The following is a 25,992-nucleotide window of genomic DNA, read 5'->3' as shown; positions in this document are numbered from 1 at the left end:
CAAAATTAAACAATTTGGTCAGCTGCCTGTGCAGCTCAATTGGGTTGATTGAGTGGCTGACTCTTGATTTAAGCTTGGGTCATGATCTGGAGGTCCTGGGATTGAACCCTGTGTTGGACTCCATGCTCAGTAGGGAGACTGCTTCAGGATTCCCTCTCTCCCTCTGCTCCTAACCGTAAAATAAATCAATAAATCTTTTACAATTTTATTTATTTATTTATTTGACAGAAAGAGAGAGAGCACACAAGCAGGGGGAGTAGCAGAGGGAAAGGGAGAAGCAGACTCCTCGCTGAGCAAAGAGCCCAATATGGGGCTCAATCCCAGGATCCTGGGATCATGACCTGAGCCAGAGGCAGATGCTTAACTCACTGAGCCACTCAGGCATCCCAACAAATCTTTTTAAAAAAATTAAACAATTTGGTGCATCAAAGGACACCGTCAACAGAGTAAAAAGATCACACAGAATGAGAGAATATGTTTGCAAATCACATATCCAATAAGGGATTAATATGCAGCATATATAAAGAACTTCTAAGGGTGCCTGGGTGGCTCAGTCAGTAAGCATCTGCCTTTGGCTCAGGTCAGGATCCCAGGGTCCTGGGACTGAGCCCCACATCACACTCCCAGCCCCGCAGGAAGCCTGCTTCTTCCTCTCCTGCTCCCCCTGCTTGTGTTCCCTCTCTCACGTGTCTGTCTCTGTCAAATAAATAAATAAAATCTTCAAAAAAAAAAAAAAAAAGAACTTCTACAACTCAGTACTAAAGAAAGCAAACAACTGGATTTAAAAATGGGCAAAGGACTTAAATAGACATCCCTTTAAAAATATAAAAATGGCCAATAAGCACATGAAAAGAAGCCCAACATCTTAGTCATCAGGAAAATCAAAGCCCCAGTGAGATACCACCTGACTCCTATTAGGATGACTACTATAAAAAAAAACCAACAACAACAAACCAGGGGCACCTGATGGCTCAGTCAGTGAAGCATCTGACTCTTGACTTTGGCTAGGTGCATGATCTCAGGGTGGAGGTATCAAGTCCTGCATCAGGCTCCACATTCAGGCTCCACATTCAGGGGAGTCTGCTTGAGATTCTCTTTCTCCTTTTCCCTCTGACCCACGCCAATGCTCTTATGGTAGTGCATATGCTCTAAGAAATAAATAAATCTTAAAAAAAAAAACACAGAAAATAACAAGTGTTGAGAAGGATGTGGAGAAATTGGTACACTGTTGGTGGGAATATGAAGTGGTGCTGTCACTGTGGAAAACAGCATAGCAATTCCTCAAAAAACTGAAAACAGAATGTCATAAGGTCCAGCAACCCCACTGATGGGTACATACCCAGAAGCACAAAGATCAGGGTCTCCAAGAGGTGTCTGCAGACATTCAAACCAGCACTTTTCATAAGAGCCAAAAGGTGGGAGCCACTCAAGTGTCTACTGACAAATGAATGGATAAACAAGACGTGGCCCAGGCATACAACAGAACATTAACTTGGCCTTGAAAAGGAAGTAAATTCTGACACCTGCTGCAATAGGTGTGAACCTCAAGGACACCGGACCACGTGAAGTAAGCCAGTGACGAAAGACCAAAAACCTGTGTGACCCCCACTTATAATGAGGTACATAGAGCAGTCCGATTCACAGAGGCAGAAAGTGAAATGGGGGTTTATCAGGAGCTGGGGGAAGAGAGAATGGGGAATTGTTATTTAATGGGGACAGAGTTTCAGCTGGGGAAGATGAAGTAAGTTCTAGAGAGAGATGGTGGTGACAGCTGCACAGCAGTGTAAATGTGCTTCATGTGCTTAAAAATGGTGAAAACAGTAAATTCTGTTGTGTGTATTTTACAATTAAAAAAAAAAAAAAAGACGTGACTAACGTGCCATCACTGTGTGTGTTCCCTAAGTTGAAGAGTGTGGTGTGGGAATCCTTTAAGGCCCTCTAGATCTTGGCTCCACAACATACTGGACTGTGTGATCTTGCATAAATGACTTCACCTCTCTGAACCTGCTTCCTCATTGGCAATTTCAATGTAATTGGCTTTTTAGGAATAACACGTGTGAAATTGTCTAGCTTACTGGCTGGCATGTAGACAAGAACAGGCGGCCCTTTTGGGCTTTTATCCCCTGATATCGTTCTGCTTTTCTCTCCTAGGGTTCCCACTGGATCCATTCCTGGGGGTGAGGACAGCAAGCCTGGTGAACTTCTGCTGACTCTGAGAGGCCTTGGGAAATCCTTTGCTTTTTTTTCTAAGTCAGAATCCTCCATTAGGTCATCTTGAATTCAGCAACTGCAAGGGAACCTGCTCCCAGCCACATGTCTCAGCCCTTGGAGAGGCTTCCTACAGAAGCAGCACCGAGTGACGGGCCGTGCTCATGTCACAGCTTTAGGCCCATCCCCTTGTCTGTCAGACAAGCCCCACTGGCAGGGGGGGAGCATCCCCACTTCACCCTGACTAAGAGAGGGTGTGCTCTGAAGCACATCACATCCCAGGAGCACTCCAGGGCCTTCCGGAGAGCTGTGCTTCTTGGCTGACAAGTAAGACCCTAGTAGAATTTTCTCCCCCCAGCAAAGCCAGAGCACTCGGTTAGAGCAGCAGTGAGTGGCAGGTGCTGGGAAGGCTAAACCATTCCCTCCCTGGCGCAAGGCCTGCCTGGGACAGGTCTGATGGCTTAGGGTGGGTTGTTTGTGTTTGTGTTCTCTGAGGAGCACTTCCTCCATTGGCCAGGCACTGTGCCGGAAACCGTGAACGCACGAATGTGTTTCATCCCCATGGCAAGCCTGATTGCTTACCGCGTCCTCGCTGTCCCCACTGCACAGCGGAGCTGGGGATAGCTGGTGCACCTGGAGACACACGGCTGCGGAGTGCCAGTGATGGGATGCCAACTCAGATCGGGTTCCCAGAGTCCACGGCCCCCTGCTGCCTGCACTAGGTCAGCAAACTGTGGCCCTGGGGCAGGGCCTGGTCTGGAGGCCAAGGCCAAGTGGAGTGAGCATCTGGACCAGCACATCTGGATGCAGGTGGGCTCCCTGGGCTGCTTGTTTCCCACACGTTCCTCCACCCTGCTATGGTTTGGGGGTTTGCAGACAATCTGCTCATAATCCAGGTGGGGCTGGGGAGAACAGGCCTACAGACATCAGAAAAATGTCACAGGCACCGTGACGAGGCATGAGAGAAAGAGGTCAATTCAGAACAAAACATACACCTCTGGTCACAAAGGGGTGGCAACTGGTGTTCATGGACAACAACTCCGAGCCAGGTCTTTCCCAGGCACGAGTTCACGTGCTCCTTACGCCCGAGACATGCCATGCCGGCACAGGGAAAACATTTTCCTTCATTTCCTCCTCCCAGGACCCACACAGAGTGGAGAGAATTTAGGATTCCCCAGTAACAGGGAGCAGTAAAGGCACTTGCCCAAGGTTGCGGAGTCAGAAAGAGGCTTAGTGGAGATTCAAACTGAGTGCTTTCCCCCAGAGCCTTCCTCTTGACTTCCATTTCAGCTTCTCCCCTGAGGACCCAAAATGCTCTGTGCACCCCTCACATACTCTCTTTGACAGTTAAGATTTAAGCTCCCTGAAGGCATGGTGTGTGTCTTGCTCCCCACTAGGCACCTAGAACCTACAGCAGTCCCTCGCACCAATAATAATGTGCTCAACACCCTTGGTAAATGACTAAATGTCACGAGCACCTTCCACACTGGACTGGGACATCCTTCGGGCAGGAACCATGTCCCCTCCGTATTGTATCCCAGGATCAGCATGGGGCCAGGTCAGAGGAGACACGGTTTACTGGAGGACATCCAGTGGGACAGAGGAGTCCAGAGTTTCCAGTCCTGATCCTGGAAAGTAACCAGCCCCAGACTGAAGACCTTGGACTGGGACAATTCTTCCTCCCCCTTCCCCTTCCCTCCTCAACCCAGAAAAACACGGGTCCCCCAAAGGACGCCTGAGCCTGACCCCGCTTGGCCTGAGATGGAAGCAACTCAGTTCTGCCGTGGCCAAAGGAAATGTCAAATCATTTATCCAAAGTAGCTCATCTGTTTCTAATGAAGCTAAGGGTATGTTTTCCACTCAGACACCACAGCCCATGAGGATCAAAGCAGGGGCAAGAGACCTGAAGACAAAACCAAGAACAGCAACAAGGTAAGAGCACTAACCCTCAGCCTGACTGACCTTGCGGCACCTCGGGGACAAAGCGAACAAAATGGTTTCGGGCTCAATCAAAACTTATTTGGTTCCAAACAGCATGGATTGCTGGCGTATTTCGAATTCACTTGGTTCCAAACCCTTTTAAAGATCTCAAAAATAATAACTTCTCACTATAAAATGTTCAAACAGGGGCACCTGAGTGGCTCAGTGGGTTAAGCCTCTGCCTTCGCCTCAGGTCATGATCTCAGGGTCCTGGGATTGAGCCCCGCATCGGGCTCTCTGCTCAGCGGGGAGCCTGCTTCCCCCCTCTCTCTGCCTACTTGTGATCCTGTCAAATAAATGAATAATTTCCTTTTTTAAAAAAAAGCTCAAACAACATAGAATCATTTAATAAAGAAAAATTAAAATCACTGTTCAAATTCCAGACCACTGTTAGAGATAAGATGCACACACTCATACCGGTTTACATAAAAGGGACCTTGCTTTAGTACTGTTCTATAACCTGTTTCTCTCTCTCAAAAATATGCTGTAACCATCTCTCTATGTCCATAGATACAAGTTAATATAATTTTTGGTGCCTGCCTGTGATTCTAATCCAGAGGTCAACAGACATTTTCTGTAAAAGGCCAGAGGGTAAATATGTTAGGTTTTCAGGCCACAGAGGATCTCTGTGGCACCGTCTCGCTTTCTCCTTTGCAACCCTTTCAAAGTACAAAAACTATTTATAGCTCAAGGACCACACAACAGATTGTGGGCCAGATCTGGCCTCACCTGCGGACACTGAAGCTCCTACATGAAATTACTTAATAAATCCCCCGTTGAAAGACATGTGGGTTGTTTCCACATCTTCGCTATTACAAAAAACCCTGTGATAAACACCCTTGTGCACACAGATACCTGTGCATCTCCTAGGGGAAAGTTCCTGGAAGCCCAGAGCTAGAGAGCAACTTCACAGTGAAGGCATTCCCTCTAAGGCCCTCTAGACAAATAGCTATGCAGTTTCTGCTTGAGTATTTCCAGAGACGGGGGACTCACCCCCTGCAGGCACAATCTACCGTGTTGTTAGGACCACACACAGAGGAAGCAAGTTTTCTCTCTTTTTGAGCCAAGGGCTGCCTCTTTCTCACCTGGTACGATTCTCCCTGGTTCTGCTCACAGAATCACAATGTCTAACCCTTTTTCCTTCCACATGTTGGAAAATGGCAGGTGTTAAATTCCACACCTCATGCAGCTGTGGCGAGGCCAGAGTGAACACAAGGAAGTGCTCAGGCCACATTGGCCGTTATGGCTGCTTGGTTAGCTGCCTGCTCAGGGCCACGTGGCCGTTCCTCAGTGCCCTCATCTTAAGTTGTTCTGGCACAGTCCTGAGTGTGATCATCTGAGGACAGAGGATATCACCCTCTTGGGTTAACAGAGGGCCAAAGACGATGCAGGTCAACCATGTGATGGGTACACAGACGGTGCTCAGGCCTGGCCTTCTCCTATCTCTCCAGGCAAGTAAGTGAGGCCAAATCCATCTTCTTTGGGATCTAGAACCTCGAATCTGTTCACATGGACCGATACCCCAGGCAGCAGGGCCGGCGTCCATGGACAGGTGTTCAGGTTCGTGCCCATATCCAGATGCGGTCTTCAGTGTTTCTGAGCTTACGGCTCACTGCCGATGCAAATAACAGCTTAAACTGCACCACCGTGTCACACATGTCCTGAGCTGGCCTCCTCAGCCCACAACTGTGTTCCTCTCCTTCTCCTTCTAAACCGCTCCAGAAATTCCCCATCCCCTGCATGTCCACACTGTGGACTAGGGATTTGGCAGATGCCATCACCACCAAGCCTTCAATAACCACGTTCAGCTGGATGGTGGCCCCAAGAAGGACAAGTTCACATCCCAACCCCTAGTGCCTGTGAATGTACTGACTTTACTTGGAAAAAGGGTCTTTGAAGACGTGTTTAAGTTAAGGATCTTGGGATGAGACCATCCTGGATTGTCTGGGTAGGCTCTAACGCCGGGGACTGGTGTCCTTGCAAAAGACAAACAGAGAGAAGGGGAGACAAGGAGGTGGCCAGGCGACAACAGAGGTACAGACTGGAGGGGCGCAGCCACACGGCCCGACAGGCGAGGAGCCGCCAGAAGCTGGAGGAGGCAAGGAAGACCTCTTCCCATATGCCTGCAGAGGGAGCGTGACCCTGCAGACACTCTGTGGACTCCTGGTCTCTAGAACTGTGACAAGATACATCTCTGTTATTTTAAGCTCGTGCTAGTGTGTGAGGGCAGCCCTAGGAAACTAGTACAGGAACGGTGCAGCCCAGGGGCAAAGCCTCTGACACCAGATACACCTTGACTAAATCCCCAGCCCTGCCTCTAATTAACTGTACAAACTTGAGCAAGTTCTAACTTTTCCAAGCCTCAGTCTACTCCTCTGTGAACCAGGTATAATGATCGTACCCCATGAAGGTGTGGCGAGAACCTCATTTGTTCCTGCCTATGATTTCCCTAACACGCTGCTCATATCATAGTAGTTTCTCCTGTCCAGAGGAGGAAAAAGGGGTATGACATGCCTTGAGCTGTCCTGGGAGTCCCGAGCTCTCTCCTGACTCCTGTGCTGGCCTTTGGTAACCTGCCACGACTGGGGAGGGACTCAGAGCCCTCTGCTAGAACTTGAGCCCTGGTCTGTAACTTGGAACTTGAGGACCTGGTCTGAGGTCCAACCTGCTCTCCCACTTTACAGATTGGGAAACTGAGGCCCGGAAAGGGAAGGATAGTTGCATGAGGTGACTCAGGGTGTCAGTTCCCTGATTCCTGAGAGGCCAAGTTCTTTCTTCTCTACTAAGCTGTCCTTCTAGAAGCTAACTCTCAGATGAGGGCTCAAGGCAGCTGGGGCCAAAGGGAAAAGGGTAGCTCCTGCCCAAGGCTTTAGAATTCCTGATGAGGGCGGCTCTTAGTAGATGCCTACATCCTAGGTCTCTGCGTCCAGTGATTAACCAGTTTGGGGCAGGTCCACGATGGGACCGTCCCCATCACCGTCATCACCTTTGCCATCTCTATCATGGCAGCTATGGCAACTCGGTGCTTACAAGGGCCTGATGTCTTCTACTGAATTCTACCATAACATTCATGTAAATTAGCTCATTTAATTACTCCAACGACCCTATGAAATCGCTACTATTATTATCATCCCTATACAGAAGAGGGAGTGTACGGAGACTTGGGAAGTGTCCTGGGTTGAATAGGTGTCCCCAAAATTCACAAAATTCACATCGACCTGGAACTTCTGATGTGACCATATCTGAAAACGGTCTCTGCAGACATCATTAAGATGAGGCCATACTAGATCAGGGTAGGCCCTAACTCCACAATGACTAGTGTCCCTATAAGAAGAAACACAGAGACACAAGGAGGGAACATGGCCATGGGAAAACAGCAGCGACAAGTGCAGAGATGCATTTGCAAGTCTGAGGGATGCCAGGGACTGCTAGCACCCACCAGAAGTGAGGCGAGGAAGGAGTCTTCCCAAGAGCCTTTGCAGGGAGCCTGCCATGGTTGATTTCATGAACTTTGGGCCTCCTGAACTGTGAAGCATACATTTCTGTCATTGCAAGCCACCCAGTTTATGGTCATTTGTGACGGCAGCCCGCAGACATGAATACAGAGGGGTGAAACATCTTGCTAGCCATGGCCTCAAACACAGAAGCAATCCAGGTCTGTTCAAATCACACCACTCCTCAGTTCTCCCAACTAAAAAACCTTTTTCCCCATCAGGAATATAGAATGTGAGCACTGAAAGGAATGGCGGCAGGTGAGACTGTTTATGGAGGACTTACTAAGTGCCAACTGTACTAGCTGTGCTGCTACATGAGTGCTACGAGTATGTCTGTAGCCCACTGAATCTGCACGGGGCATGAGCTTTAGCCCCATTCTACAGGTGAGGAATGTTGAGGCTCAGAGGGCGGAAGTAACTCACCAAAATTCCCAGGGCTAGGAGTGGTGGGGCTGGGCCTTGGGTCCCTCGGACTCCAGAACCTACAACCTCTACCGCATCTTCTTCTCCCTATGTATCAAGTTCAATCCCTTTGTTTTACAAAGGAGGAAGCCAAGGCACAGCGACAGCACCAGTCACAGATGCTGTGCCCACAGTGGAGAATAAAGAGCTTAAACAAAGCATCTGCCAACCAACCAGCCGGGGTCCAGTTGGGGGAACCCTCTATTTGTATACAGAGGGTGGCTGCTCTTCCCACTGGGGAAACAAGCCCGCCGGGCAGCAAGGGCTGCAAGCTTTGTCCCTGCCCACCATTTAACGGGAGTGGCAAGTCGCCAGAAATTAATTAGCTATCTCAGTTTTGGCACAGCCTGGGGAAGGAAAGTGGTTAATTATAACAAGGCATGTCATGGAGAAGATTAAAGGCTGGAACATGGAAATAAAGGGCCCTGAGTTGAACATGAGTGGGGGCCCGGGATGGCCACGTCACGCTCAGCAGTAAACAGGGCAGAAGCCTGGGCTGTTCAGCTCAAGGACCACAACATGCATGTGGAATCCAGGGAAGAGAAGCTCTTCTCCATCGCCTTGACTCTGCTTCTGGCTTAAGGGTGGCTGGGCCAGGGAATGGGGCCCCAAGATAGCAGAGTTCCTCAAGTATAGCATGTCAGCCCACGGGTCTCCGGAAATAGGACATGTCCCTCCTACAAACACCTACTGACCTTCTGCCTGAGTGTCAGACCCTAGGCTGGGGCTCCAGCTGTGAGCAAAGTCTATTCCCCGCCCACCCACACACATACACACCTGCTCCTCGGAAGAGAGAGGGAGAGATGAGCAATCGTGTGCTTGAAAAAGTATGTGCGTATCAGGGACACATTGGACACTGTGGCAACACGGTGGGGGCCTGGGGGCATCAGAGAAGGCTTCCCGGAGGAGGGGTTTGCAAAGCAGAGAAGCAAAGGGTTATTCTAGAAAGAAGAAAGGCCCGAGGTTCCGGCACATCTTCCCTCTTGTCTTGCAGTTGAGGGATTTTTATTATAGATCCCAAGTACTCCATAGAAAGAACCTCATTAACAAAGTGTCAACTAGATATTTATGAAATAGTGACGTCTCCTTCGGGTCAGGCACGGAGCTAGGAAATAGGATAGAAGATGAACAGGACACAGATCCCACCCTCCAGGAGCAACCAGTGGAAAAGAGAAATCGAACACTGGAATGAGCAATTACATTACAACTAGAAAACACTGATTCAGGAACATGACCCTGTACTTGTGTGTGGCTCCCCTTGTTCTATGCGAGGCACAAGCAAAGGCACCTGATTTACATTGTTGCATTTCCTCCTCACAACAAATGACCATGGTAAGTGCTATCACTGCGTTTGGCACCTGAGGCTCAGCGAGGCAGAGAAACTTGCCCAAGGTCACACAGCCTGTAGGCTCTAGTACCAGGACTCATGCCCAAGTCTGTCTGATTCTGTGATGATTAGTTTTATGTGTCAAGCTGGCTGGGTTCCAGTACCCAGTTATTTACTCAAACAGCAATCTCAGTGTTGCTGTGAAGGTATTTTGTGGATGTAGTTAATATCTGCCATCAGTTGGCTTTAAGGAAGTTATCCTTGGTAATGAAGCTCAACCTTAAAGGGCAAAACTGAGGCTTCCCAGGGGGAGAAGAAATTCTGACTATTGACTACAGAATCCGCTGTTGCCCGAGAGTTTCCAGCTGGCCAGCCTTGCCAGCCCCCACAACTGCATAAGCCAGTTCCCTGAAATATATCCTCATGGTTCTTTTTTTCTGGTAGGACCGTATCTGATACAGACCTGAAAGGCCATGATCTAGGCTAACATGAATGCCAGGGAGCCACACACTGTTCTCACCAGAGAAGGGGCGAAGACACCAGCCCCTAGGAAAGTGTTGTAGAGATTGAGAGTTTCCAAACAAGGTCCTCTGTGTTGGATTTGATGGATCCTTGATCATTTGAGTCCCTACCATCGTCAAGTGAAAATCCCACAATACCATGTAAAAATACCACACGCAAGTTCGTCATTCTTAGTGACCACAGTATGAGGAATACGGGGATGATATAGTTTGCCTCACCTGTCCCCAGGCCCCAAGGGACACTCCTTAAGGACAACAGACAAAGCCAGCCCTGTGCAGAGCACATCACGTCTATTCTCTCCTCTGACTCACACCCACTGTGGGAAGTGGGTACCTATATACTCCCATTTTGTTCACAGAAGGCAAATGACCCACAGGGCAGACGAGCTTGTCTAGGAGTACAGAGTGGACAGAACCAGGATCCAAAGGCAGGTGTGCCAAAACACCCAGGTATCTCCCCTTTGGGCCTTTGGCCATGCTGGGCCTTCCTTATCACATATCCCTCTGCCTGACACACAAAAGTTTCACCTTTATTTATTAACAATTTATTATTTTAATAATGTTACAACTCAGTCTATCCTGCTCCACGGCCTCTCCTCATCCCGGGTGCTCTAAAAAAGTCATTTTTCACAGTTGGAATCAGAGGGTGTCACGAATCCCACCCTCTTGAGCACTGCTTCACAATCTCCTTGCACACACAGGCTCTGGGAGTCAGGGGAGGCTCGGTTCACGGGCTGACTGCCATTTACCAACTCTGGCCCTGGGCAAGTGAATTCACTTCTCTGAGCCTCAGTGTCCTCATCTGTCAAATGGAGAGAATCATGCTACCAGCTTCAGAGCTTCGGGAGAATTAAAGGAGAGAATCTCTCCGCACAGAACTGGCCACCCTGTCAGCACTCAAGAAAGGCTGGCAGCACTATTTTTGGTGTAAAGTCCTGTGGAGTCAATACGCCACACTTCGCTGGGATGACAGTGCCTGCACAGGTGACAGGAGTGTCTTCGGGCTACCTGCCCCTCCAGCAGGACAGCCCTCTCTGGTCACAGGCTGGGCTGCTTGGTGTCCCTGCCCTACCTCTCCCAGGGAGGAACGGAAAATCACCAGATGGGGGGCACTTCCTAGCACTTCAGGAGCATGAGTTTTTATAACCAAAGGAAACAGATTATCTCCATCTGTCCTGCAGGGGCATCTGGGTTGGCTGGAGAAGCTGTTTCTCTCCCTTGGCTTCATCCTGTCCCAAGTTCCCGAGTGCTGGGAAACCAGCCAGAAGGCGCCATTATCACCAACAACTTCGTGTTCCGGGCCAGGCCCTGAGCTAGGGCCATACATCCTCTCCCTTCGCCTTCGCCTTCACCGTTCCCTCTGCCTAAAACACTTCCTCTCAGTGGCAGGCCTCTTCTTGGTTGTCTCCTCCTCCCCGACCTCACCCCATACAACCGCAGCCCCACCACTCTCTCTCATGGTCTCCTATAGCCTTGGCCTAACATCTACTCATTTACTGTCTATCTTTCCCCCGCTAGAATGCCGGCTTCACGAGGGCAGGCACGGTATCTTGATCACTGTTACACGCCCAGCCCCCGGAACAACGCCCGATATTAGGAGTTGCTGCTGAATACATGTTTGCCACAACCCTGCGAGGTAGGTTGTTTTCTATCATCCTCTTGTACAGATGAGAAAACAGGCTCGGCAAGGTGAGCCCAAGGGTGGAGGCCAGCAAGAAGCAGAACTGGGTTTGAACCCTGATCTCTTTGCATCTGAAGGATGAGGCTGCCTCATCCAGATACTGGCTCTGCCCCAGGAATCTGGGACTTCTCTGGGCCTGTGAGACGTCAGTGCCACCCCACCTACTGGGCTGCCCTGTACAGGAACCCACTCCCCATGCTCCTGGGTATGACTATTTCTAGCTACCCTTTGGCTCTCCCTTAGCCCAGGTAATCCCAAGCATGGAAAGAGATGCGAAGAAGGGACAAGGGGTTAGGAAAGGCAAGTTCCAGTCCTGCCTTATCCACGAACTCTAGAGACACTGAACCTCTCCAAGCCTCACTTCCCTCACTTTTCAATCACAGGGGCTGAATTTGACATACAGGTGGCAAAAGATAGGGCAATGGCTGAGAGCATGGGCTCTGAGATCAGACGGGACTTGGAGCATGTAACAGAACTTCTCTGTGCCTCAAGTGTCCTCACCTATAAATGGGGATAAGAAACTCACCTCATACGGGTCTGTGAGGATGAAATGGGGTAATACTTCTATCTCTCTAAGCAGACTGCCTGGCACAAAATAAGCATTTAGTCAAGAGAATCATCATCCATGATTCAAAGCTCTACACCTTGGTGAAAAGGTCACCTTGGCAGGGGAGAAGAATGAGGTCATTTCCACCTCTCCCTGTGCTGTACTCACTGGATGGGGCTTTTTGACCTCACAGGGCTTTGAAGTTTGAGTTCTTTCAATGTATCAAGACTTAGAAAGCTCCAGAAGACAAGATTCTTCCCGTATACACCCACCCTAGCCAGAGACAAAGCTATTGATTTCTGCAGCTGCACTGGGAGCTATAAATCAATAGAACCCAACCCAGACACCCCATCCCACCCCATATCCCCCAGCTGGTAATAGGGCCGCTGCAGCCTGCATGATGGTAAATTGCTAATTTAAGCCAGGCTTTCTGCTCATGCCCACGATTATCCCTCTTCCTGTGCATGTTATGATGTTCTGGGTAGCCAATTGGATTTAGAGGTCCCAGGACTCTGAGGTTAATGAAATCATGCTTTGCCCTTTGCATAGCCTCCAGACAGGCATCATCTGCCAGGAAGGGGAAAAGGGGACTCTGAGATGACAGCATCTCTGAATCTCAGTGCTGGGGAAGGGAGCCTACAATTACGTTTATCTTTTCTCCACCCAAATCTCCAGTGCCCTGCCTCCACCCAGTGGTTTTCCAGGGTCCTCTTGCATGCCTTCAGAGATGGGAAGCTCCCTACATTACACAGCAGCCCACACGCATTTGAACAGCTTTTAAAGATTTATTTATTTATTTTAGGGGCACCTGGGTGGCTCAGTTGGTTAAGCGTCTGCCTTCCACTTGGATCATGATCCCAGAGTCCTGGGATTGACCCCCTCATCGAGCTCCCTGGTTGGCAGGAAGCCTGCTTCTCCCTCTGTTTATGGGTACGCACGCACTCTCTCCCTCTCTCTGACAGATAAATAAAATCTTAAATAAATAAATATTATAAATAGATAAATAAATAAATATTTATTTATTTATTTGAGCGAGCAAGTGAGAGAGAGAGAGAGAACATGTGAGAATACAGGTCAGGTGGGGGCAGAGAGAGGAACAGAGAAATTTAAGCAGACTCCCTGCTGAGCACAGAGCCTGATGCAGGGGCTTGATCTCACAACCCTGAGATCATGATCTGAACAGAAACCAAGAGTCAGATGCCCAACAAACTGCACCACCAGGCACCCCTGGAGAGCTCTGACTATTGGAAATTTCTTTGTATAAATAATAAGAGGCATATACAAAATCTAAGTGTTTGAGAATGTTCGAGATGCATTGTTTAGATCAGCATGAGACTGGAAATAACATAAGTCCCCCCCAATAGAACACATTCATACAATGCAGCCATCAAAAAAATCATGTTTTCAAAGGATGTTTGAGAACGTGACAAATATGTTTGAGAACGTGACAACACACTCATGGTATAATGTCAAGTGAAAAGCAGCTTACAAAGTATAATATATAACATGATCACTATTCCAATACAGTGATCCTGATATCATTAAGACACACACACACACACGGGCAAAAAGAGAGAGAGGGAGATGGGAAGGAAATACACCCAAATGACAATGCTTTTCTCTTTGTAGTGAGATCATGGGTAATGTATATCTCTAGTTAAACTTCTCCATATTTTCTGAAATAACTGTGTTACCTTTACAGCAAAAGAAAATTTCTAATATTGAGCTAATAAAACTTCCCTATACAATCTACCCAATAATTCCAGTTCCTCTGGGGCTCAATAAATACTGATTGATGGGGCGCCTGGGTGGCTCAGTCAGTTAAGCATCTGCCTTCAGCTCAGGTCATGATCTCAGTGCCCTGAAATTGAGCCCCATGTGGTGTCAGGCTCCCTGCTCAGCAGGGAGTCTGCTTGTCCCTCTTGCTCTGTTCCTCCCACCCCTCCCCTAGCCCCCAACTCATGTTCTCTCAAATCAGTAAATAAAATCTTTTTAAAAATTAAAAATAAAATAATAAAAATAAATGCTAATCAAAAGAATGAGAAGCCAGCCCTTGAAACAGACATGACTTGAGGGGGACGCCTGGGTGGCTCAGTAGCTAAGTATCTGCCTTTAGCTCAGGTCATGATCCCAGGACCCTGGAATTGAGCTCCACATCAGGCTCCTTGCTCAGTGGGGGGCCTGCTTTTTCCCTCTGCCTGCCACTCCCCCTGCTTGTACTCTCACTCTGTCAAACAAATAAATAAAATCTGGAAAGAAAGAAAGAGAGAGAGAGAGGAAGGAAGGGGGAGGGAGGAAGGCGATGATGGAAAACGTTTACTGAGGGACGCCTGGGTGGCTCTGCCTTCAGCTCAGGTCATGATCCTGGGGTCCGAGGATCAAGTCTCACATTGGGCTCCCTGCTCGGTAGGGAGTCTCCTTCTCCTGCTATCCCTACCCCCTGCTTGTGCTCACTCTTTTTCTCTGTCAGATAGATAAATAAAATCTTTAGGGGGAAAAAAAAAAAAAAAAGAAAGAAAATGTTTACTGAAAACTTGCCAAATGCCTGCTTCTGTGCTGAAGTCCTTTATTCACATCATGCCTCAAAACCACCCTGTGAAGTTCTCATGCTACTCCCATTTCACAGATGAGAAAACTGAGGCTCGGAGAGGTTGTCTGTAGCTAAGGCTCACTCTGCCAGGAAACAGCACAGCTGGGCCCGGATCCCAGGTCAGTCTGGCTCCGAGGTCCAGGCTGTCACCCACCGTCAGCCACGCAGAGGCCTCAGAGGTTTGTAGGCTGCAGTCGGCCCGCTTCTCCCTTCTTCTAACTGGACGTCACTAGTCCTCGCTCCATGAGCCTTGTGGACAAGTGGTGGAGGGGACATGGAGTGGGTTTGGCGTCGGAAAGACCTGAGTTGGCACCTTTTGGACCGTGACAGGCAGCTGCTCCCTCTGAGCCTTCCCGTCCTCATCTATCCATGAGAGCCCACAGCGCCCCCTGCAAGGCCGTCGTGGGTATGGAGAAGCCTCTGGCCCACGGCGGTGGCTCAAGAGAGGCTTTTTGGTGCCCTTGGGGACTCTGGGTGTCCTCCAGTGTCTCTGTGAGTCACACACACTCCCTAGGAAATGAACCTGAGAATTGGGAAGTGCGGGAGGGGAACAAGGCCAGGAAGTACTGGGGGATGCCAGCTGGGGCTACTGCTTGCTCTCCCTGCTCGGGTTGGGGGGCGGTTTGAGGGGTCATCTGGCCCAGCCTCCTGCCTTCTGGAAGGTCTAACAGCACTCCATTGTATGTATTTATTTATTTTTAAAAGGACATTGTTTTTTTGTTTGTTATTTGTTTTTAGAAAGGGAGGGGAAGAATGGCAGAGGGAGAGAGAGAGAATCCTATTCAGTCTCCACATCCAGCAAGGAGCCCAGTGCGGGGGCTCCATCTCCCAACCCTGAGATCGTGGCCTGAGCCAAAATCAAGAGTTGGACACTTAACTGACTGAGCCCCCAGGTGCCCCAGCACTCCATTTTAGAAAGGGGAAACTGAGGCCAGGGTTTCAGTGACCCCGACAAAGTGGCACAGCTCTCTTCCATCACCCTGAGCCAGGCCTCGGATTTCCCCTCATTGAGGCCCTCCCCTTCTGTCCCACCCCAGGCCCACCCGCACCCCATTCATCCTTTTGAACACAGATTGCTCCAAAGTCCTCTTCCCCATGGTCTGTGGTTCAAAGCTCCCTCACTTCCCAGAACGGTCACCTTACCATGGGACCCAAGAGCCCACCCAGCCTTAGCTCCCACGGCCTGGACCGGCAACTCCTGCCTCAGTACAGCCGTAGGCCCCTGACACGACCATGACCATGCTGGCCTGACTCTGGGCTGCTCCTCTGTCCCTGGCCCCTCGCCACCAGAATGGGCACACCAAAGCTCAACACTCAGCTGGTGCGCCTGACAACCACACCGTGCTGAAGGGGTACCTGCTTGGGGTCCGGTTTTTGTCCCTGCAGCCTTCCCACTTGACAGCCACCCTGGCCGCTGGCATTCACTCAGCCCCAAGGTGAAATTCCCGGCCCTCTGCAGCGCTGGGAGATCCTGGGAACCTCTCTTTGCTCATGCTGTTCCCTTTGCCAGGAATGTTCCACCCCTCTCCAAGCAGTCAACTGCTCCTGCCCCTTCACGATGCAGCACAGGCAACACCTCCTCTGGCTGGGTCAGGGGGCCTGCCCTGGACCCCCGCGGCTCCAGGACGCCAGATACCGGGTGGTGTGAGAAGCCAGAGGCTGTGCCTACGCTCCAGCTGCAGGTCTGGGCCCTGGTTGCTGAGGCCGGACAGGCCTGGCAGGGCTCAGCGAGCTGAGGCCGGACGGGTCTGGCAGGGCTCAGCATCAGCAAATGCATGTTGGATAAGCAGATGTGCAGATAATTCGGGAAGCAGGCAAGGGCCAAAGACAGAAAATGTAAAGAATGAGGCCCCGGGGTGCCGCACTGCCTCCCGGCACAGAAGCAGGGTGCTGGTTCATCATGGCATCTGGCACACCTGAGGGCCTACTAGGTACTGGGTGCTGCGGTGCAGACTTTACACACACAAGTTCCTCTAACCCTCCCCCAAATCTACCCTGATCACCCCGATGTGACAGAGGCAGACATGAGGCTCAGGGAGGGCAAGCTGTTCGCCCCAGTGCCCGCCGCTGGGATGTGGTCGAGCTGAGGTTAAGAACTGGCATCTCTCTGTCTCCCCAGGCCTGGGCACCCTGGGTCCGTGGACTCCAACCCAGGTAAGAGAGGGGAGGAAGACAAGAAGCCAAGGGGCTTGGTCTGGGCCTCCAAAGAAAAACGGTGGGGACTCGGAGCTCCCAATCTTGCAAAGTTAACCCCTGAGGACCTGTCCCAGCAACCCCTGGCACCCCAGTCGTAGAGGGAAGGGACAGCCAGAGCTCCTCATTCATCTGCCATAAGCCCAGCCCAGGCCAGGCTGCCCAGCCCAGCCTCCCCTCCCGGGAGGGAGGCGCTCACGATGGGAGGGATAAACATGCTGTTTGACTAATGTCGTCCTGTCTGTCTGAGGCAGGTACTCTGATCCACACTTTATAAATGAAGAAACCAAGGTGCAGGGTGGCAGTCCAGCTCACTAAAAACCTTGGGAGGTAGCAGAGTCCACATCTAATCTGAGGAGAAGTCAGAAGAGAGAGGGGCCAAGGGAGAGACCGAGGGGCAGAGAAGCACAGGGCCTGAAACAGTCAAGAAGAGGCAGGCTGAGGCCAATTACATGCAGGGAGCAGGTAGGGGAGGGAAAGGGGGTCGGAGACACAGCAGGGTACGAGCCTGCTGAAACCGGGACAGGGAGAGGTGCAGGCAGGGAAACAGGGCAGGCTACGGAACAGACAGGAGGCCATGCAGAAAAGCATAGACTCCGTTCTCCTGCCTGGATTCTGGGGCAGGCAAACCAGGAAGTCCTGGGCCATGCAGAAGGAAGACATCCGGGGTCACCTGTCAGAGATGGGGGTCTGCTACGCCCTCCACACTCTGCCCTACCCAGTGGGCCACCAGTGAGAACTCTGAGATGGCGGCCCTGCTCAGGGCACAGACACCCAGAAGGAGGGCTTGTCAGGCATCTGCTCTGAGGACCCACAGTGTCACCGCTGTGGTGAACGCACCACTGGCTGAACTCACACTGTGGGACTAAGTGGTGACGCTCTGCCTGGGGACCATATGTCCCCCAAATCCTGCTCATACTTCACAGAAGCCTTGGGGACCAGAGGCTGTTCGCTAAAAGCACAATTCCCAGAGGCCCCTCTCATGCATCCAGAAGGACGAGTGGGCTTCTCAAGTGGGTCCATGAAGTAGGTAGAGGGCTGGAGTGTGGGGGAAGCAGGAATGAAGGGTGCTTCACGATGGGGAATTCTGGGCTTCTTTTTTCTCAGCCCCTCATCTGTGTTAGGCTTCTCTTCAGAGGCTCTTCCCTCAGCTACTTACTGAGCTACCCACTCCTCATCCTGCAGATCCTCAGAGGTCTTCTCAGAGCTCCCTGACCAAGTGAGACCTCCCCCCACACACACTGTGGGCTCCCCAAGTGCCCACCTACTCTTCCATTTCCCTCAGCACAAATACAAGTTCGTTGGATGACTAGCTGATGATTGTCATTTCTCCCACCATGAGGGCGGAAACCGTGTATTTTTTTCCTCACCACTGCACCTCAGCATCTAGCCCAGTGTATCCATAGAATTTTCTTGAATGAGTTCATTCTTTTCATTCCTTCACAGAGTGCCAATCCCTTTTCTCAGAGGAGGTAAATAGCTTAGTTGCAACCCTTCCAGCCCTCACCGTAGCCTCGGACACACTGTTGCTCCTCCCACTTTACAAGGGAAGAAATGAGTTTCAGAGAAGTAAAGTCACTAACCAAAACACACAGCAAGTAAGTGGTTTTGAACTCAGGATCGGAACTTAAAGAAGTCTGGCTCCAGAGCCCAATCTCTGCCAACACACACTACCCCGCTTTCCCACCCCAAGGATTTCTCTGGATCTTCCCTTAGAAACCTGCCCCTGCCCCCCAACTGCCCAAGCTCAGGACTGACAAGCAGAATTCATTCTTTCAACCATACATTCGTTCAACCAGTCAAGTGACTCACTTACCAAGCTTGGCAGGGGGCTGTGCCAAGCTCTGCATGGGGTGCCAGGAAAGCAGACAAATCAGGGGCTTCCCTCCATCCTGGGCTGCCCTCCTCCCACTGCTCTTGGGACTTTGCCAGCAGAAGCAGAGCACCAGGCAGCAGCCCTACCCTTAGCCTCACTGTCAGGGGACAAGAGTTAAGTGCCAGCCCCATCATTAGTCCTCCCCCCCAGGACAGCAGCCTAAAATACTTAGGCCAAATAATGTGAAGCTTCACAATCCTTTTGTCTCCATTGTTCTCAGATGACCTGAGACACAAGGAAGCACAGAATTCTGCTCCCTCCTTCCATGCAATTCTTTGACTCTCCCCTACCCTAGGCAGCTCTTGAAAAAGTTATAGACTTGAAGTCCTAAAAACAGGGTTTTAGCTCCAGGTCTGGGGCTAGCTGTGGGACCTCTAGAAAACAAGTAATCCTGCCTCTCCCTGAACCACAGATTCCATAGCTGCAAAATGAGGCGATCATATTGAGGATGCTAATGCTTATCCCACCAGCTTATAGGTGAGGATTAAATCATTCAGACCTAGAGAGACAGTTATCACGTACATGATTGGCTCGGGAAACGTCTTAGCAACATGGGGACCTATGGGGGCTAGCTCTGCTGCTTGCAAGATGCATTTGACAATGGGATTTGGGGAAGGTTGGCTGGAAGCAGCCCTAGCAAACTGAGCCCACAACATTCCCCAAGTGGACTGTCAGAAGTGAGGGGCTTTCCCCAGGTTCAGTGGGAGTGGAGGAGCTCTGCTCATCAGCCCAACAACCAGAGTCCCGGGAGAAGAGCTGGGAACGGGACAGAACACACTGACACAGCTCTCCCCGTTCTTCAGCACCCGGAGCTCCCCAGAGAGGGTATATGTGCAGAACCTGGGACTGGGACTCTTAGCTATTCTCAGGCCCACCTTAGGACAAGTGCCTCTTTCACCCTCCCTTCCTTGAAAAGCACTAGATTCCAAGGGATCTGGAAAATTCCTTCTCGTCATAACACAGACACCTTCCATTTACTGGGTCCAGGCACCAGGCCAGCTGCAATTTATATGTTTGTTCCCTGACACTTCACAAAAACCTTATTGAAGAAGGTTCTATTGTTACCCCATTCTGTAGATAAACAAACTGAGGCTCAAAAGAGTAAGTTATGCAACCAAGTCACTGGAATTCATACTCAGGTTGGCTCTACTCTAAAGCCTGTACTACCTCCAAAGACAAAGTAGGGAGAATCACCGACAAAACGCACTGCAAAGATTCATCCTGCCCATGCTTGAGGGAGTCTTCCCACCGTAGCTGGTGAGCCACTGAAAACAGAGAAAATCCTGTGCCCTCCACTCATTCTGGGGGAGCAACGGTGCCAATGCTCCCTCAATACCCACATACTCATCCAGGGCTCCAGGGCACAACACTCTCTCCTTCAGAGATCCCAGACTCTGGAGTTCAGACTCCCACCTGAGGAGACTGGGTCTCTATTCTTCAGACAGGGAAACAGAGAGGTGGATGGTGGGACAGGGGCCTGGGGTGCCCACTGTGATGGGCATCAGTGACTGAGCTGACACCACAGTTCATATCTAAGTCCAACCTCAGAGTCCACCGTCTGCCCTCCGCCCTGCTGGGTGGCACCTCAGCCCAGAGAGAGGTTTAGGGCTCTGCCCTCAGTCAACCTGCATGGATGACCCATTTCCAAGTGTCAGTAAACACAAGGGCATCTTTGTTGTTATAAGGCTAGGAGTTTCCTTTCGATCCTTTTTGCCCATGTCTGAGCTGGCAGAACTGGGTCAGGAGGCTGCTTCCGGGCAAGCCGATGATGTTTTAGATTGCCTGAGAAAGTCCCGGCACTCTACATCAATATTGGAGAAGAGAATTTCGCTTCCTGAGGTGAAAAGTACAAACCCCACTCCCGTCCAGACAAACCAGTGCTGCCTCCAGCAGAAAGAAAAACCTGTCAGGGAAGAGGAGAGAATGAGACGGGGCATCTGTGAGGGGGTGAGACTTGGCTGAATCACACCCAGGGCTCCAGGCCAGATGGCCACTGAGGACGGAAGCAGGGGAGGGACTGGCTGGCCCACAGCCCTTGCCCACCGTATGCAGGAGCCACGGGCTCCTCCTCGGCCAATGCGCACACAGGTGCACAAACAGAAGGTTCCAAAGCCACTCCGGGTACTCTCCTCCCCCACGGGTTTCAGGGACTTGACAAAAAACAACACGGTCACATAGTCACGGTCTCATACCGAGAGAATCACCAACTGACGGCGTGGGATAAGCACACACCATCATAGGAACCCTAAGAGAATGGTCATCAAATGGGACTTTGTCAATGTGTTCACAGAGTGGTGGGGACCGGCCAGCCCTTCTCCCATCCCCACACCTGCACGGACAGCTAGCTCTCTTTAGGCCCCCTCCCAGGAGGCTTGTAGAGGTCCAAACCCTCAATTCCTGTGTACTGTCCCCAACACAGAATCACCCACTGTGACAGACTGTCGCCAAACTATCCCACATAGCCTCCCGCAAAAGCAAGGGAATGTGAACGAACGATCAAATGTTATTTAGTCACACATACACACACACATAGTCACTCACTCTCTCTCTCTCAATCTCTCCAGCGTCCTTCTCTCAATGGAAGTGGTCTCCTCGCTGGGCCCCGGGCTCCCCCTGCAGGAAGTGTGGAGGTGCGGGGAGCCCCAGGTCCGAGGTCAGGGGCCCCGGTCCGCGGTCCCCACTCTCACCCCGGGTGGGGACTGGGGGGGGTTAGCAGGCCGCAGCAGACTCACCGGACGATGCCAAACATGACCAGCACGTTGCCCAGCAGCCCCACAGCGCACACGGCCGAGTAGAGCGCGGTGATGGCGATGGCCAGGGCGAGGGACGAGGCGCTCCGGGTGGCCGGCGGCCCCGACGCATTGGCGCTGGGGAAGGCGCTGGGGAAGGCGTCCGAAGCGTTGGCGAGGAGCAGGGGCTGCAGCACGGCGTCGGCAGAGGGGGCCGGCTCCATGGCGGCCGGGCAGGGGGTGCCGCGTCCCTCCCCGCCGTGCGCCCTGGGCGCAGAGAACCGATGCGAGCGACGCGCGAGGGCTAGGGCCGCGCGGCCCCGACGCCACGGACTGCAGTGCCACGGCCGCCCGGTCGGCCCCGAGTCCCCTCCGCGCGCCTGGCCGCCGGCCCCCCCGGCGCCCGGCTGCTCTCTGAGCCCCGAGCGCTCTGAGCCCGAGCCGCTGCGGGATCCTTGGACGCGCCCGCCGCGCGCACCACGTGGCCCGGAGGCGGCCGCCAGTCTGCGCCCGCGACCGGGGGCGGACGCTGCACCACCGGCTTGGAGCTGGGCCGAAGAAGCTTCCCACTCCTCCCTAGGTATGCTCCGTGCGTTCGGGTGCACCCCGACCCCCGCTGGGGGTCACCTCCTCACCCCTTGCCGCTTTGGAGTCTGAAGGACCTGGATGTGAATCCCACTTCTCGCTCCTACTCTAACGAACAGAGAGTGACCTTGAGCAAGTCAATTAATCTCTCTCAAGCTCATTTTCCTCCACTGTAAAATGCGAATCATCGCACCACCACAACTCAGAAGGTTGTTGTGGAGATTAAGATGACCCAGGTAAAAAAACTCAGCTCGGTGCCAGGCACACAGTAGGTACTCTGTAAATGATTTTCCTGCACCCTATTCATTTGCTCAACAGATATTTTGGGGTGTTTAATATAAGAGTTGCGTACTACCGGGGATCAGTTCATTAGCGCACAAACCGAGATAGGAAGCCTACCTCCTGGGGTTTATAGCTGAGTGGTAAATCAATCCTGAGATCACACTACAGAAGACAAAAGGAAGGAAAGCAAGGCAAGGCATTCCTGTGGCGGGGCCAACAAAACTTAGAGGTCAGCATGTGAAGTCTGGAGAGGAACTAAGTTTGTGAAGAAATAAGTAAAGGGCATTCTAGACAACGGAACCACATGTGCAAAGACCCTGTGGTCAGAAGAACAAAAAGGAGACCTAAGAATCACTCCAGCTGCTATAGAAGCACAGGGAAAAGGGGGGCACCTCCCACAGCCCTGCCCTAACCTGACCAGCCCAGGTTCAGAGCCATCCTCCTTTTTGGGTTCCTAGCCTTCCCAGAACATTCTCTCTACTAGGCAATACTGTGTTCCAGGCACTCTCTCTACCAACCATTACTCTGTTCCAGGCACTGTGATAAGCACTCTACTCATGCATCAACACTTTGGAGTAGATTCTATTATTAGTGTCCCCATTTTACAGATGAGAAGTCTAGGCAAGATACTATTTTATCCCCTATGATAATTATTTCTATCTGAGCTTGTTTCCTCCTTGGGAAGACTAGACCTGATCCATTCCTACACCCAGTAGAGGTCTAGGATCACAGTGCGTACTCAGGAAATACTGGTTAAATGAATAAAAGTCCCAAGGGGGAATGGAATGGGACAACACTGGGGTGCCCAAGCTCCAGACTCTTGGGAGATGCTCTTTGAGTGTTTGAGCAAGGGTCCTTCCCTTCACTCAGATCACTCTCCAGCTTGAGTCATCCACCTATGTGCAAGGCTCTTACCCTTTCCCAAAAAGAATAAAGCCAGAATTCCCAAGCTCACCCTCTTCTTCATTCTCTATGCCTCTCCCAGGTGCTGTCTGAGCCCCTCCAACAGCTATAGCAGACTTTGACCCCAAGGCTTTCCCACTCAACCACCTAAGGACTCTTCAGATTGGCCATTTTTTTAAGGTTACTTTATTCTTTTTTTAAGTAAACTCTACATCAACATGGGGCTTGAACTCATGACCCCAAGATCAAGAGTCGCATGCTCCACCAACTGAGCCATCCAGGTGCCCCAAGATAGACAATTTTGCTCGGTGGTCACAAGGGCTGCCAAAACAGTCCCTGTCCCAAAGGGCCTGGTACTCTGGTGCCAAGGGGAAGAAATTGGGACAAAGAGGGCTACTTTTTTAGAGTTGTGTCCTCCTCCCTACCTTTCCAACAAGCCAAATTTTTTCCTACCTCAGGACTTTTGCACACTCTATTTCTTCTACTCAGAAGGCTCAGCCAATTCACCAGGCTAAATGCTATCCATCCTTTAAGTTTCAGTTTAAATATTACTTCCTCCACGAAACCTTCACTGACTGCCCCCCCAACTAGAGTAGGTGCTCTTGATATTTTGTTATCATGGCATCATGCACCTCTTCTTTACAGAATTTCCACATATTTAATCACCTTTACAACAGGTCTTGTGCATCTCTGTACCCTCACCTTAGTACAGTTCCTAGTGCTTGATGAGTAACTGAATAGGAAGTTCAAGTCCAACTTTGGTGAGCTGCCATTTTGATGAAGAAGACAGATATTGCTTAACAAAGGACTTGGGAGTCCTTTTAAGCAATTACCACCCTTTGCATAAATTCTGCAACCACATCTTACTTGGAACTGAAATGCTAGTTGCCAGCTCCACCCCTCTCCCCTTGGCTTTTGGCTATCACCAAGCAAGCCTACCCAACTCCTTGCCATTGCACTCGGGGCCCTCCCAAGTCTGGCCCCAATCAGGGAATCCAGCTCCCCTCTTCCAACTCCATCCCCATACCCACCCTAACGGTGTGCTCCAGCCATACTAGGCTGAAGGGAATTTTTAAAAACTGCATCCCACGTTTTTTTAATTCCTCCCCAGAATGGAAATGATATGGTGCAAAGCCACAGCTATGGTGGAGGCAAAAGACAAAAAAAGAGTCCCTTTGGGGCGCTTGGGTGGCACGGTCGGTTGAGTATCCAACTCCTAGGTTTGGCTCAGGTCATGATCTCAGGGTCCTGAGACTGAGCCCCTTGTCAGGCTCTGCACTCAGTGAGACGTCTGCTTGGGATTCTCTCTCTCTCTCTCTCCCTCTGCCCCTCCCCTGCTCCCTTTCATGCTCCCTCTCTCTCAAACAAATCAATCTCAAAAAAAAAAAAAAAAAAGAGTCCCTTAACCTCTCTGAGCCTTAGTCTTCTCATCTATAAAGCAGAGGTACAGGACTGGGGTGAGGGTTTGGTGAAGCAGCAGGTGCTCTGCCAACCAAGAAAGGCTACGTGAGTATGAGTTACCACATGGGGATGAGTAAGACCGTGGCTCTCCTAAAGTAGCTCACAATCAAGAAGCTGGTAAAGATATGTAAATGATCAAGTGCATGAGCCAAATGTTTTCCTAGGAAAACACACGTGCTGCTATGCTCTGCCCCTTTTAAGAGTTTGCCTGCTGTCTCTTCTTTCTCCTGGGAGAACACTAGTCAGCAGTCTGCAACCCAAGAGAAGGTTCTCACCAGGACCCAACCATGCCGACACCCTCATCTTTGACTTCCAGCCTCTGGAACTATGAGATAGAAATTCCTGTTGCTCATAAGCCCCTGTGTCTAGGGTGCTTTGTCAGAGCCCCCCAAACTGATCAAGACGCATGCCAGGTGCCCATGAATTGCCCCCATTGAGGACATTGAAAGAACGTATGGAAACTTGAAAGCCATCTAACGGGCTGTCCCCAGTGGCGTCCCAAAGTGAGTAGTTTAAAGAAATTTGACTTAAATGTGAGCATTCTAGTCTATCTTTAACAAGCGGTCTCATTTCCGTGGACAACTCATAAATAATCCTGTTGGCTACCATTTGTAGAGAGCTTGCTATGTGCCAGGCCCTGGGCCAAGTGCCTTGAGGAGTATCTTATTTAATCTTCAACAGCCCTCAGGCTTGAGTTTCTACCCTTATTCCATTTTCCAGAGACTAGGTTAGCTGCCCCAGCCCGAGCTGGGATGCCAAGCCAGGTCTGTGTGACTCCAAAAGCCAGTCCCCTGACCTCCACCCTCGCTGCCTCTCAGAGTGAAAACTAGACAGTCACCACCCACCCCCCACAAACACAAGAACCCATCACTCCTGTCTCCGCTCAGCAGAACTTCCCCACTTCAGGGTGATGAGTCACTGGGAGCTCAGGAGATTCTTGAATCTGACCCTGCTCTTGAAGCAGAGTAGACACAGCCCTCCAGCCTGGGTCACCAAAGGGTTTGGCTCTGCTTCAGGCTTGTCCCCATCCTTGACTTCAAGGGAAAAACAAACAAACAAACAAACAAAAAACCAAAAAAACAAAACTGGATGGGAAATCCAAGGCCAATCTAGGGTATCAGCAGGCATCAGCAGCAGAGAAACAGAAATCACT

The 25,992-nt window shown here is 50.9% G+C and overlaps 1 protein-coding gene across 1 annotated transcript in view; it reads right to left on the bottom strand.

The window, feature by feature from the left end:
* OPRD1 (opioid receptor delta 1) overlaps window positions 1–22,069 on the bottom strand; it is a 35,879-nt gene extending 13,810 nt beyond the window's left edge. Inside the window, exon 1 of the mRNA XM_059137572.1 lies at window positions 21,612–22,069. Coding sequence (XP_058993555.1) covers window positions 21,612–21,832 — 221 coding nt within the window. The 5' untranslated portion in view covers window positions 21,833–22,069. The remainder of the gene's footprint in view (window positions 1–21,611) is intronic.
* Window positions 22,070–25,992: the final 3,923 nt, after the last annotated feature.

This window comes from Mustela lutreola, chromosome 10, assembly GCF_030435805.1.
Source record: "Mustela lutreola isolate mMusLut2 chromosome 10, mMusLut2.pri, whole genome shotgun sequence".
Classification (NCBI taxonomy): domain Eukaryota; kingdom Metazoa; phylum Chordata; class Mammalia; order Carnivora; family Mustelidae; genus Mustela; species Mustela lutreola.
This window is presented reverse-complemented; position numbering and strand designations above follow the sequence as displayed.